General features: G+C 36.7%; 1 protein-coding gene across 2 annotated transcripts in view; it reads right to left on the bottom strand.

The window, feature by feature from the left end:
* The window catches only part of LOC136039315 (congested-like trachea protein), a 68,597-nt gene that overhangs the window by 35,851 nt on the left and 16,609 nt on the right, over positions 1-16,137 (bottom strand). For both annotated transcript variants that reach the window (XM_065722930.1, XM_065722929.1), the window contains exons 3-5: positions 9,422-9,536; positions 7,213-7,409; positions 4,583-4,703 (exon numbers count right to left, since the gene is read on the bottom strand). In XM_065722930.1, the coding sequence (XP_065579002.1) occupies positions 4,583-4,703; positions 7,213-7,409; positions 9,422-9,536 (433 nt within the window). The remainder of the gene's footprint in view (positions 1-4,582; positions 4,704-7,212; positions 7,410-9,421; positions 9,537-16,137) is intronic.

Here is a 16,137-nt window from a genome sequence, read left to right as displayed (position 1 = left end):
ATACAGACTGCCTAGGAGGCATTTTCGCGAAAAATACATTTTAACTAAACATATTTGTTCCAATTCTGCAACCAAATGGGATAGAAATAATCATTATTCGCTTCATGTTTAATTGTTCATAATAACAATCATGATTCATAATATGTGTCGATTATTGCGTACTATTGGTCGCACTTTTTTAGATCTGAAGTAAACAGCACCTAAAACCGCGAATGCCAATTTCTAATTTCAGTTCTCATGGAAATTAATACAATGATATAGAAGGCAGGAAGAAAACTCCATATATAGAGGGTGCCAGTTACTTGTTAAAACCATTATATTAAAAAACAGAATCACTAATTTATTTTTTATTTTTTTATAAACACTAATGCGGTAAGCTCTATAAAACTTGTCACACTTGTACAGATGAATATAGATATAGGAACATAGATGAATAATATATATGAAAAAATGGGGACACATCTCCGTTGACGCACTACCCTCTCCTCCCCCTCCAAGAACCAAAATTGAAAAGTCATAAGAATTAAGCATTATTTTTGCTAAAATACATCAATAGTTGCTTGATATAATATACTGAAGCACATTATCTTGTCATATATTTATTATTAGTTTTCATAGGGTGTCGGAATTAAAGAAGCTACAATCGCGACTTTAGACTCTTGGGTCCCAGTTTTGGCATGCAACGACCCCAATTTTTATCCCAAGGCGCACCAGCTCGACTATCGAAGGTTCAATTTTCGTGAGAACTGACAGGGACAGCTGAGTAGAAATTACTTTCGAGATTCATTGAATGCCTCAAGGTGGATTTACTCAACAATGACTTACTTAGATGCCAAAGAAAATAGTAACCATAGCTTAAAAACATCAAATAGTATACTGAAATTCTGCTTCATGCTCGTTGATCAAAATCCACTAAAGCTCTGCCCTGCTTACACAGCGAAGTTCAGCAGAACCTCCTAGTTTAGCTGCATTAACGCATTTACTGAATTAAACTAATGAAAAAAGCCTGGTATGAAGGATAGCATTCTCTAATTAACAAATCTTTCTTTACCGAGATTCAACAGACAGAAATTCCTCTTCTTCTCACTTTTGGAATTTGGATTGAAGGGTTGAGTTTTAAAGTAATGTTTGTCCAGAAAAGTAACATTCAATATAAAGGTTTCCCAAATCAAGCGATTATTTTCGTTTATAACTTTTCAAAACCAGCAGTCCGACGACCGCTAACAAACGCCACGTACATAATACACAAATTACATTCGTGTCAAAACACACATGCACCGAAAAATGGTTAATTTTTAACCATTTTGAGGGATATAGTACTTTTGAGCCTGAAGCAAAAAATGGACCCGGTAATCTACTATAGTTATGCAACTTTCAATTAGAAGCTCCAATTTCCTTCCATCTAAAAATTTTTAGTCATTCATATTTTTCTAAGCATTAGTTATTTTAATAATTCCTAAAACTATATACACATCCTTGCTTTATTCAGTGATTTTTCCACTGCAAGTTTTCTGAAATGGTAATATTGTTTAGGTTTAAAGGGTTATACAATTAGGTTTAACATTAGTTTTAATATTAGGTTTAAAGGTTTAACATCCATCTTCTACTGAGTTTTTACGAATCCCTATTTTACCTTCACTGCACTTGTGTTTGTGCCTACAAGGCATTTATCAATTATGCTTCAACGCGCTAAATTAATAATTACAAATTTAATAATTACTTAATAATTAATAATCATAATTACAATTAATATTTATATTATTATACTATATTAATATATTATATATTACATTATTATATATATTATATTATTATATTGAAATTAATAATAATAATTAATAACTTAATAATTAATTAATTAATAATTACTAACTAAATTATTTTTAGATAAAAGTTTTGATGCTTGACGTAGCTTTCATGTTAAGAAGACACCGAATAACACAACCATTTATATGCAAGACCACAGGTGCGTGGAAATGCATTAAAGGCTGAGATCTACTTCGTAAAAGCCTTTAAAATATAGAGTTTATTAAACTTTTGATAGGCCGTAATTCAACATTTTATCATTCCAGGAAAATATATAGCAAAAATTCACAAAGACGGATAATGGTGTAAAAAAAAAGAATCAAAATTTGCACAACAAGACATGAATTTGGCTTAAAAATCCCAGGTCATTTACAAAAGTGGGAAGAAATGATTTACTCTCTTGGTTTGCCAAGTCTTCCTCAAATTAAACAAGAGCTAAGAACTCATATGGTACTTGTGACGAGGCAAGAAGAGCTAAGAGCCAAGAACTCATATGGTATGACCCCTAACAAAATTCAAAGAATCAATAGATTGATTTAAAAGAAAAACCAGAGGCTTAATGCCGGTCAGGATTTAAAATAAGAGCTCTGAGTCACGATGTCCTTCTAAATATCAAAATTCATTAAGATCCGATCACCCAATCGTAAGCTATAAATACCTACTTTTTTCTAATTTTTCCTCTTCTTTTAGCCCCCCAGATGGTCGAATCTGGGAAAACACATTTATCAAGTCAATTTGTGCAGCTCCCTGACACGCCTTCAATTTTCATCGTCCTAGAACGTCCAGAAGCACCAAACTCGCCAAATCACTGAACCCCTCCCCCCAAGTCCCCCAAAGAGAGCGATTCCGGTACGGTTACGTCAATCACGTATCGAGGACATTTGCTTATTCTATCCACCAAGCTTCATCCCGATTCCTCCACTCCAAGTGTTTTCCAAGATTTCCCCCTCCGACTCCCCCCAATGTCAAAAGATCTGGTCGGGATTTGAAATAAGTGCTCTGAGACATGGATTCCTTCTAAACATCAAATTTCATTAAGATCCGATCACCTATTCGTAAGATAAAAATACTCCAATTTTCACGTTTTCCAAGAATTCCGGTTTCCCTCTCCAGCTCCCCCTAATGTCAGAGGATCTGGTCGGAATATGAAATTAGAGCTTTAAAGCACAAGATCCTTCTAAATATCAAATTTCATTAAGATCTGGTTACCCTTTCGTAAGTTACAAATACCTCATTTTTCCAAATTACCCCCCCCCCCAACTCCACTAAAGAGAGCAGATACGATCTGGTTATGTCAGTCACGTATCTTAGACAGGTTTTTATTCTTCCCATCCAGTTTCATCCTGATCTCTCCGCTTTAAGTATTTTCTAAGATCACTCCTTCGTAAGTTAAAAATACGTCATTTTTTCTAATTTTTCAGAATTAACCCCCCCCCCCCCAATAGAGCGGATCCGTAATTACATAAATCACGTATCTAATACTTCTGCTTATTTTTCCCACCAAGTTTCATCCCGATCCCTCCAATCTAAGCGTTTCCCATGATTTTAGGTTCCCCCACCCCAAACTCCCCCCAATGTCACCAGATCCGGTCGAGATTTAAAATAAGAGCTTTGAGACACGATATCCTTCTAAATATCAAATTTCATTGAGATCTGATCACCCGTTCTTAAGTTAAAAATACCTCATTTTTTCTAATTTTTCAGAATTAACCCCCTCCCCCCAACTACCCCAAAGAGAGCGGATCCGTTCCGGTTATGTCAAACATGTATCTAGGAATTGTGCTTATTTTTCCCACCAGATCCGGTTAGGATTTAAAATGAGAGCTCTGAGACACGATATCCTTCCAAACATCAAATTTCATCAAGATCTGATCAACCGTTCGTAAGTTAAAAATACTTCATTTTTTCTATTTTTTCCGAATTAAAGGGCCCCTGACTCCCCCCCCCCCCCAGATGATCAAATCGGGAAAAAGACTATTTCTAATTTAATCTTGCCCGGTCCCTGATACGCCTGCTAAATTTCATCGTCCTAGTTTACCTGGAAGTGCCTAAAGTAGCAAAACCGGGACCGACAGACCGACAGAATTTACGATTGCTATATGTCACTTGGTTAATACCAAGTGCCATAAAAATCACTCAGTCAGTCAGATATAAATGCGGATACCGAAGATCGTCATCCAGAGAAATTGTTTCTCAGAATGTATTTTGGAAAATTCACGACCAACCCGGCTAGCGCCCTCAATCTGGTACTTAAAAAATAATGTTTATTCATACGGAACAAAATATTTAGATGGTAAAGGAAGAACTATGTTAAGGAATGGCTTTATCTTCAGCAAATCAGTTTTCAAAAAATACATTACAAAAGCGGTACCCAGTGAAACTTATTTTGATATTTACTTTTATCACAGTGTAGCGTGGAAAAAGAAAAACATTAATTTGATGCGTGACTTGACCAAGTTTTAGCCAAAATACTTGCTAATCTGCCTCCCAACCCAGGAATAACCGAAGAGGATCCAGACCAGGAGGCAGAAAGACTCACAAAAAGCATGAATAGTGCGTTTAAACAAGCAGCCCCTCCAACACTTGTCGAAGAGGGGAACCAAGCCAAAAACTGGTGGAATTCGGAATTGAGTCAAAGAAGAAAACGGACCGAGCTGCTAAGGACTGCTATCCAAACGAACAATCCCGAAGACTGGGGCGCTTACTCAGAAGGCTTAAAACTCATGATAAAGAAGAAAAGGAGAGCACATTTGACACATCCTGCAATAATACTGACCTCGTATAAGCGTCGCCAAACTCCCTTTGTATATACTTCGGATACCACCTTCTTTGAATAGCTGCTTTGCACAGTCAATGGATCCCTTGTACTTAGCAGGCTCTGTTCCCCCTTGCTGTACCTGAAATATAAACATTAACTATAAATAATCTTTCAGTATTTATTGAAAAAACTAAACATTAATGAGTAATAAGCATAATTATTAAGTAAGTGATATTCTATATTTAATTCAATCATATATATTGAAAAGAAAAACACATAACTGCTGTACATAATCTGCCAGGAAAGCACAAAAGTGCTTGGCTAGGGCAGAAACTTAATTAAAGAATAATTAAACAATCAACAAACAGAAATAACAAATCAACTGGATTTACCAAAAAAAAAAGAAAAAAAGGGACGAAGAGAAAGAAAAGAAAAAAAAGAAAAGAAAAAGACCGAAAAGAGGAGGACCGCACGATATTCAATTCTAAACAGTCTTTCTGTAAAGACCCTTCACTGCTCGCTTGAAGGTAATAAGGTTATTTGAGTTCCGTATTCCCAAGGGGATTCAATTCCAAATAACTGGTGCAAAAAATCTAATTAAAAAAGAAGCTCTTTTTGTTGACGGTTTCTCGTGGACAGTGTCACATGAATTTCGCGTTTTGTAAGTATGCAAATCTTGATTTAAAGTGAATAGATTTTCAAACGATGATGGAAGGAGGTTGCTAAAGTATTTAAAACAAAAGTTGTGATCTGAAAATCCCTAGTCTTTGACAAATGGAATATTTTAGTAAGTTTAAAATGGAGGTTCATGTTATCTGAATGCTGAAGAGGTGATATAATTTCAATGGCCTTATTTTGGATGATTTTCTTATAATATGAGATGAAGTTACTTGCCGATATAGAGCATCCATAAGACAAATGGGGATGAAAAATAGAATGATAAATCATTTTCAGGATTTTTTAGGGAAACGGAAGTGCAGTAACTTATAATTATTTACGCCAATGAGTATTTTGAAGTACAAAATTGAGCCACAAATACTGTTGTTGAACGGTCATTCAATATTAACACATAAAGCTTTTTAAAAACAAAATTCAGGGCGCTCATTTGATAACGGCCTCAGCCACCTCTTTAATTAGTCCTAAAAACAGAAACATTTCCCAAAAATAGGGTAGGAATTAGACTTTCTTCAGTTCCAAATGCGAATTTTTATTTCATGAGATTATTACAATCAATAAAAATATTTACACAAATTTAAGTACATATATCATTACAACAAGGCTATCATCAGAAGGGGTCACATCTAGAGGCATGCATTATTTTTGCTAAGAAAATTCTTGGAAATAAAAGGAATTCGAATTCCTAAAAACGTAAACGAATTACAATTAAAAAATATAATTTAAGTGCCAACAAGCTCTTTAAACCAATTTCCCTCTCCTGAGTTAATTTACCTCTCTTTTTCTTTCACCTTTTTTCTCCAGCGGGGTGGGAGTCTGCGCATCCATGCCCCATCCCATTTGACATCTAGGCAGCTGTGCAATATCTCTTCAAAGTCTTACATTAACTAGCAACTCAACAGTTGTCCACGCAATTTTTCAATTTGTGTATTTCTTGTTCGGATCTGAAGCTGAACCCCCAAAATGTCTGACCCACTCAGAGATTCCTGCGTATTTGCCCGCCTCTAGCATACGTAAGCAGATTACAAAAGCGCTGGTATAGTTCTTTGAAGGAAAGGTGCAATTAATGCAAAATTGTATGTTTTAGGATGTAGAATTTTTATATTATCAATTTTCTTCCAAAGGTAGATAAAAAAGAACAAATTCTAACTTGAATATTATTAAATAGCTTGCTAGAATTTTATGAAAATTCCGTTCAACTAGATAATTTGGACCAAAATGTTGATATAAATGAAAATAATTTGTATAATAGTTTCCAAAATGAAAATATAAAAAACAACACTAACTGAATGAACAATGAATTATTAACGTCACCTTTCTCAGACTGTGCACAGATGACACTAGTCCTTGATAATGAAGCACCAGACTCATTTATATGGATACGAAAGTTTTCTTCCCCAGTTTGAAACAAGTACTACTTTCGGTAGCTTATTGATCAAAATATGATAAATATTTCTTGCTTACTATTACCTGAAAGGACACTCCAATAGGGATTCTGCAGTGGCATTAACCAACTGTATGCTACTATGCTACTGCCCTATCATAGCAAAAGCCTTGATAACTTGCAGGGGTAGAATAGCATCATGAGCAGGGCGCCCATGGGGGCCAAAAATTTAAGAAAACGGGGGATCACGTACACTAAACTAAAAACACGGAGAAGAAAGGTGGGTAAAAAAAGAAGAAAATATTTCATTTAATCTTAGGTGATTTTTCAAAGATACGCCTTTTGGGTAAATTCGTACAACCAGACAGTGCATTCCGTTATCAGTAACAACTGATAAAAATATCAGAGCCTTTTCACAAGAGATGAAAAAGGCGAAAAATGGTTGCGGGCCAATACTTTTCCAGTCTTCCGAAAAAGGGTCATTCGAACAGGTAATCAATCTCCCCGGCAAAACCCCTGCCTCCCCTAAAATATGATGGACCTATTGCAAGACATTTTCAAAATGAAGACAAAAACGATAAAATCTTACTTGGAGTAGGCACTTAATCCTTTCACCAGGGGCCATCACTACCGTGGTACAAACACCAGAAAATGCACCCGCATTGAATAATTGCAAAAGAGAAAGCTTGTCATCTTTATGCTTCATTTGAAGCTTCTTTCCAACGTCATTGGCAGCAAAGCAGAGTGCAAAGATGGGCACAATCCCAGCCATAGGCGCTGACATTCCTGACAAGGGACAAGAAACTATGAATGGATCAAGAAGTGCAAAAATCTAAGGGGGTCAATGTGACAAAGGTGCCAGTAATTGACCAAATTGACAAATTTGAAATGTACACGTGATTATTAAATCAGTGTAAGTGATTATTAAATTCAGAAAGAGCATCAAAAATGGCATTGAGTGCCGAGTGTTCACTTTATTCAAATGTCATTTATATGAACTGCCCAATATTTACCAAAAAGATTTAAATAATAGGGAGGCTATTTGTTTAAGTTCATTGTTACATTCTCCAGAAGGAAATGCTATAAAATTCTGAAAACTACCTTAAACATTCTTTAATGTGTAAAAATATCATTCCTCTGAGCAAAATACTCTATCTTACTCAATAAGTTTTCCATAGGCCAACTATTGTCCCACAAACATTCATACCTCTGTTATTTAAAGAAATTAGATGTGTCAGGCATCATATACGGACGAAAAAGTTCATGCTATCCTTATTCAATAAAAATTTGTGCATAGTTTAGTAGTTGTAGATGTTTGGGAAATCTATGAAAACAAAACAACTTTTTTAAGAGTAAAAAAAAAATAACAAAAAAAAAACTTTACAAATTGCAGTTCATGGAAACTGTGCACATTTTAGCTAGTTTCATTGCCAGAAACTAATCCATTCAAAACAAAACAAATTCAGAGAATGTAGCACTTATTTTACGAAAGGTTTTCACCAATATAAACGATATCTTAATTTTAGAATCATTAAAGTTGTCTCAGTTTAATCTGGAAAGCATGACTTGGACTGCTAAAATACTCAAATAGACGCATTAAGAATACAATTCAATATTCATTTCATTTTCTCCATTGCATGCCCATAACTCATTTATGCATACTGGGACGGAAATGTAAGACCTATAACGCAGTATATTATTCGTGTACATTTTTAACATACAATGGAATGTTGACTTGTTTTCGAACAGAGACAAAAAGAAAAGAAAAGAAAGAAAAATTTAATGTTATACACCGAGACTCTGTATAATTGCAGTCCAGTCTTCCTAACAAATCAGGAAGTAATAATACTCGATGCACTATAGGGGAAAGGGTCCCCCTCTCCCTCGTTACGCTTCAAAGATTTTGCTGAGACAGAGGATTTTGAATTAATGGGACAGACCATTCTGTAACACATAATTATTTTACATTAAATCTGCTTTTTCCAATTGTTCCGAAAATGATTCGGAAATAAAATAAGGGAAATACTTTTAAACTCTTGCTAGCAGGGTATGTATATGCTAATACGTGGACACAGGAGGACGGGAAAGGTTGTGCGTTAACCACCCTCAGAAAATTATAAAAACAATTGGTCAAAATCGTGCCTTCGAATTCTTTTCATGTTTTAACACCTTCTTTCTCCCAGGAAAAATTTCAAGACCCCTCCTCCCTCCTTAGGACCAGACCTGTGTGCATCTACGTACCTCTTGTACTTTTAACAATTCCCAAAACGAGTATAATGTGCATTTGTACAAATTGAAAACATTACGGAAAGGACATTGAAAGTAATCCAAGGGTCTTTATAATAGAGCCTTACTGCTAAAAGTTCAGATCAACAATGACGTTTGATTATATGTAACATTTGCGTTTCTAATTGAGGGACCTTTCAATATAATTTTTAAATAAACGTTATCTAATATTACTCATCTCAGTTGTCAAACCATCCCAAACCAGATGTGATATATTTGATTCCACACAGACTAAATGCTGTGTCTAGGTACAGAAGGGAGAGAAGCCCCTACCCCATCAATATTGGCCAAAAAGATCTTCCTTGGGGGAGAAAAAACAGACCAGAAACCTAATATTTCTTATTGTGACCCCTCTCCCTTCATGGACTAGACCTGTGCGGACATACGTACTAAACTACTGACAACAGGCTTAGACGACTAGTATTACAGCCAACATTATTGTCCAATAATAATAGAGCAATAATATTACTAGTTGAGAGCCTGCTTTACTAACTGGACGAATAATAAAGTACCTTTATATAGCCCCCTGGGACCTTCTCTTGCAATAGTTTTCTTACAGCAATCAAGGGCACTAGTATACATTGGCTTCTGTCCAGGAGGAACAGCAGGCATCGTTTGTAGTCTCACCTAAAACAGAAACAATATACGAAGAAATCATGATACAAAAAGAAAGCAAAACACAACCAAACATAATCAACGAGTTAGCATTAGTAAAGAGCAAGACCCCCTTTTCAGGTCCAAAGCCCATCAGACTACCACCTCTTCAATGCCCCATGCAACGTATAGCTCAACATGGTGTCAAATCCAACTTGAAAGATTGAAATCTTTCAAAATTCATGTCAAAACTTTCAATCAGTAAGAAATGCGGACCCTAGGTAGCGTACTGCATCCATATCCCTTCTAACATCTTCACTCTCTATGTCGCACCTCTTTCAACATTCGGATAAAAAAATCTCAATTTGTTGATTCTACATATGTATAACCGAAATGCAGACACAAAATAAACAACAACATAAAAACAAAAGCATGCCGCTCATTTACAGGCATCATGTCCGTCCACTTTCCTAACTTGACACACATATACATTAACTCTTTCGAATCATGACCATTCAGAGGACAGCTTCTACAATGAAACAAGGAAAACTTCTAACAAGTTTATTCATAGTAAGAACATTGTTTTATGATTCCATAGCATCTATGTTAAGCTCTTCAAGTCGTTGATTTTAACCTGGCATAAGCAAGCGACCCCAAAGAAACTGTTTCAGAGACATTGACAGGCTTACGGGTAGGCTATATGTTGATATCTTGTATAGAATCATTTTAATAGCATAAGAGATGAAGATATTGATAAAATTCTAATTTTTCGCATTAATATTATTGTACAATTTTGAAATACATATTTTTTTCCGTAAGAGAATTTCACTGATTTCAAATCAGTGAACCAAAGAAGAAAAGTTCCTAAAATCTTCCAGTGATTTTTGAGGAAAATTTTTTTTTCTAGCATACTATATAATGTAAACAAGAAGTAGCAATAAATTGTACTAATCCCGAAAGTGATCTTCTTAGGGGTAATTTAACATCGGAATCCTACAGAACATAGTTTTTCTACCCTGAGGTAAAAAATTCCGCAAAAATTATATGAGATAATTCTAAAAGTCAATCTAGAAATCTCAAATTCCGATTGTTCTTTTAACCTATTTATGTATACATAACTTACAATATAAAAATTGCATGTCATAATTTCAAATTTCCGAGTTTAACCGAATTTAAGAAATTTCGCATGAGAATTAAATTCGGGTCCAAAAGTAGTGTAGCTAAAATCTGACTCATAGACTGACGTTTCCGGAATATTGTCATTTACACACCTACCATAAGGTTTTACAACGTCTATGCCAAAGTTTATAAGAAATTAAAGCCAGTATCCTAGTTGTGCCTTTGGGCAGTCCATAATGAATCTGAACTCAACTGAGGACGCGGGGAGGGGGTCCCTAACTTCATGTTGTCAAAACATCTACCAAACATATTGACTGAATCTTAATCATACACTATGGAAATCAATAACAAATTTCCCGGTTGGGCTTTCTGGGTTTCCAGATATAATCCACCTTCTTAAAGGCAGATGGAGGGTTCTGAACTCATGTCATTACAACATCTAACATAAAAGACAGTGGGATATTGACCAAGTGTTGTTTGGTACTAGCAAAAGCTAGTGTTTTAGTATTTACATTTTAAGGGTTCGAGTCGGGATTCTGAAGTCCTTGTGACAAGAACATCTAGCAGATGGGATCATACAATCTCAACCAAGTTTGATTGCAAGCTAGAGTAAATGTCTTTTGGGGGCCCGCTCAAGATTCAACTTGTTTTCCTTGGTATCAGAACTTACCCCAATTTTGTATCAAAATAGAACTTCTACACAAGGTCAGTCCACAGCTACAGCTTAACTCATTTTGCTTTGGGTTGAGAATGCCTAATAAAAAAAAAACGAGATTGAGATTCCACTTCAAAAGAGGTTCCATTTGACTAACCCTCTAATAATATTTTGGGAGCAGGTTGTGGGAGAGGGGGTATGGAGGAGTGACAGCCCAATCCATTTCACCAAAAATACACATTTACATTTTTGCATAATTCCAGACTCAAACTTGTGCAACAAGCTCATCTTTTCTGCTAAAATTCACCTGTGTAACATGGGCATAATTTGAGACCTTTTCCCAAGGGGATACGAATTTGTTGGATCACTTAATCTATATAGTAAATAGATGCCTAAAAACCTAAATTTGAGGCTATAGTTGGGAGGGGGGTTAAGGAATTAATCTGGGACAAAGAGGGGTTTTAGAAAGGACTAAGTGCCCTCACCGAATCTTAGAAACAGAGCTATAACTTTGAATTTCTAGTCAAATGAAGCCATTCCTAAGTTTATCAGATCTACATGAAGCGGCTGAGAAAAAAAATACACTCAAAACAAATTGTTCTTTATATTATTATTTATTCATCCCTATTTACTATTGACTAAGGTTAGGACTTCCCCCAATATGGAAATTAGGATCTCAAATAAACTTGATGGAGGGCAAGAGCAAGCTAATATTCCTAAAATAACCTTTCTAGGGTCTGAACTTTATCCGACCAATGTGGGGGGAGGGCATATAGTAAAGCATCCGGTATTTCCCCTAGTTTTATTACCATGAACTAGAAATACATCTAATCAAATAAGATATTAATAATGTTGGTTTGTTCAGCAATTTTTCTCACTACTTTTAAATCTTGTTTAGTTTGTTACACAATTCAACCATCAATGCAAATTTCTGTTAACACATAAGGTTGTGAAGCGCCTTTTAGTATTTTCTAGTCAACAACATCAATATATAGTCAAGAACTGCTTTGAATACTTATCAGCACAGTAATATTTGGACAATACAGAGTCCTGAACTAACATAATTTTGGAGCCTCTTTGATGGAGCAGCTTCACATCCAGAAGTCTTTATTCACATAAAAAAAAAACAACTAAAACTTCCCTTAAACAAACAGATAAATAAACAAGAGAGAAAGAAAAGCTAAAAGTTTTATTTCCTTTTTCAATTTACAGTAATAATATAACCCACAAAGTACATTAAACTGTGGAGTAAACACACAAAAAAAGAAAAAACAAGACAAAAAACATAACAACATAAATAACATAGCAGCATAACAACATACAACATAAATAAATTACCTCCATTCAAAAAATGGCCAAAGAGGGTCAAAAACACCGATCATTTGCCGAGTTTTAAGACATATATCTTTAGATAAATGTTTCAGTCGCGAGGGCGCATCAACGATGTCAAATTTAGAGACGACTGTATGATTCCGATACCACCGAGGCAGACGCAGCAAATACTTGCAATACTTAAAATATCCTGAGCGTATTTTCTTTGTATCCTTCTTGCGAAGGAGGAAAGCAAAACCAGAAAGATAAAAAACAGCAGGGGCACAAAAACTAGAATAAAGACGGCATAGTCCATTTCGGTTATACCGACCACGATTTGGTGAAATTTTCGCGTATCCAACCCGCATACTTTTCAGCACGCTGGACGTAATAGTGGAGCAAGTAGACGAAAGTGACGTGGAAAAAGAGAGACCCAACCATTTAATACTTGCTGAACATGGTATAGTTGAAGAACCCAAGCAAAGAGGTGATGCTGGTGGAGGACTCCCAAAACACAAAAACTCACATTTGGAGGCATTAACTGAAAGGCCTACCGTGGATAGTGCGGCTGAAAGCCGGTAGAAGTTGGTAATTAGACTATTTTTTGTCCGGCTAAGAAGCAGAACATCATCAGCATATGCAACGTGACTAATGCCTAAATTATCATTGTAAAAAATTGACGGTTGAAGACGTTGGAGACATGAAGCTAAAACACATTTAAAAATGCTCGGGGATAACACGGCACCTTGCCTAACGCCTTTTTTAACAGGAATATACTCCCCTACCGTACCATTCCACTTCACCCTAACTGAAGAATTAGCATACCAATACTTAAGCACGGAAACAACAGAAAGGTTAACACCCGAGGCTGCTAGAGAAAACAAAGCATTTGAATGAATTACATTATCAAAAGCACTAGATATGCCAACAGTCAAACAATACAGGGGACTCTTTTGAGCAACAGCTTGTTTCATTAGCCGACCCACAATATGGTGAGCTTGAAAACAGCCCATACCTTTTCTAAAACCAAGCTGGAAGGGTGTAAAATTGCACTTGGAGTTAATGGCCGGTAGCAGTACATATTCAAATAGCTTACTAACAAAACAAGACACAGTGCTAGGACGATAATTAGAGCAAGCACTGGGGTCCTTACCCCTTTTGACTATGGGAGATATACAGCCGGACAAAAAACTATCTGGCACAACGGACTGTGCCAAACACATCTGAAACAATAATTGCAAATGCTTCAGCAGTTCAGGACAATCATAAGCAAAAACTTGAAGCAAAGACCATTACTATCGAGAGACTCAGACTTATTCACTTGCATAAGAGCTCGGAGTATAACACCAGATTCCACCGACAACACTTGAGATTGGTTGATACGAATTGGGAGGATTGAGTTGACAAGCTTTGTAAAATGATTTTGGAGATTAATATTAAACGAAAGCAAAATATTTTTATAATGAGAAACGAAGTCACACAGCCGAAGAGACGAATTAATTGGAGGTGAACACTTAACACTGTTTATAACACGATCCCAGGATTTCTTGTCACAAGGACCATCCCAGGCATTCAGTCTCGCTCTACGCAGGGAATATTTGTACTCTCGTTTGGTTTTCTGTTTTATTTGATGTACTGAACCAGAAGAAGGACGATTACAGGCTATCCACATACGGAGCCAGAACTTAGCTTTTTGTTTAGCTATCTTCACTTTAGGATCAACTTTCCAAAAGGGATTGCGAGTACCCGTTCGCACGCACTCGGAGGGTACAGCTGTTTTAGCGGCAGACTTTAGACAGAACACTATTTGCTGATAATACGAGTTGATATCTATCCGAGTTGAAGTTGTAGATACAGATGTTTGCAATAAGTGGAAAGGCACTTTAATAGATGATAATAACTGGGACAATGTCAATACATAAAGTGGAACATTGGTATTTTCCCAATTTAACTTTGAGAACCACTTGGGAGAGTTACGTTGCACAGAGGTCGCCATGGAGCGAGATAGTTGGCACGTGATTGGTAAATGATCGTCGTCGATTTTAGAGTCTTCCACATGAACTATTGATGAAAGTAGAGTTGAATCTGACACAATTACATGATCAAGGTTGGCAGTAAGACCACCACGATTGTGAATATAAGTAAATAGAAGATCTTTATCAGCAAGATGGAATCCTCCAGGTAGTGAATCGAGAAAGATTTCAGATCGGTCGGAATTAGATAATAAGTCAGTGTTCATGTCGCCGGCGAGAACCCATTTGGTATTTTGTTTTGAAAGGTCGCTAAGTAGTGTTCGTAGGCGATTACATGCTTGTGAAAAACTAGACAATGACTGCACAGTCTTTTTATTACAGGGGAAATAAATGTTTATAAATGCGGTATCACCACATTTTATCGCTAAGATGTTAGCGTCGCTTTGCAATAATATCGGCTGAGTCTTGTGTCTGAAATAGATGGCCAGACCTCCTGATGGTCTTCCACGGGTTTTTTGGGCGGCTCTCAAGAAGGTATAATGGGTCCGAGAACGCTTTAGGCTATCAACATTCACTTTAGAGAGAAGGTGCTCCTGTAGAAACACAATATCATTTTCAAGTAGCTCACTTATCAGTAGATCCTTGTCTTTTGTACCATTAATATTAAGGGAAAAAAAGCTAAACGGAGTTTGAGCATTCATTTATTAGCGTTGTTGAGAGCCGATCGGAGAACTTTGCATTTCAGGCTAAAACTTACGTGTTCCATAGTGCAATTTGCACATTTTGGCGAGGCTTGGCAAGGGTTTTCCTTGGAATTCACATGAGGGCCAGAACATCTGGAACACTTGGGATGTGCTGGTGAGCTGGGACAAGCTCCAATCAGGTGATCAGTACTTTGACAGCGAAAGCATCGACGCAGAATGGATTGAAAGGGCTTAGCGCGGAAAATTTCATACCCAATACGGATTCCCGACTCCAGAACCGCGTTCAGAGCGGTTTTGTCGACGAACTCGAGGCGAAAAGTACGAGAGTCGCCGATTTGACTAGCACTAATAAGTCCTTCCACTGAGGCCTCCAAATCAGCTCTTGAATAATTATGGGGTATATCCCGGACCACAGCTAAAGGCTTTTTATCAATCACTCTGGCTCCAACGTTAGGGATGGAGCTAGTAACAGCTTCAGCAAGCGAGTCGGCTGAGCGCTTATCGCGTACCATCACAACCCAGCTTTTGCTATGTGGCTTAGATTTTAGACTTATGATTCCGTCATGACCATCCAACGTTTCGAGCTTCTTCATGCGAAGGATAGTGTCGCTGAGCTCCGGGGGTGGGTTTCTTACAACGACAGCGTAGGACGGTTTTTTCGTATTTTGAGTAGGGGCTACAAGCTTAGACTGTCCCTCTGTAACCTTGGACGCAATATCACGCAGCTGTTCAAGGCAAGAATTCACCTTGGCACTGAGGGTACTGAAGGCATCGACAGGGATCATTGGCACCTCGCTGGGACATTTGATAACAAAGTCCGGAAGCTTTATGTTCTGGGAATCGCACTTTACAAGCGAAGAAATAATGTCCGA

Source organism: Artemia franciscana, chromosome 19, assembly GCF_032884065.1.
Source record: "Artemia franciscana chromosome 19, ASM3288406v1, whole genome shotgun sequence".
NCBI lineage: Eukaryota > Metazoa > Arthropoda > Branchiopoda > Anostraca > Artemiidae > Artemia > Artemia franciscana.
This window is presented reverse-complemented; position numbering and strand designations above follow the sequence as displayed.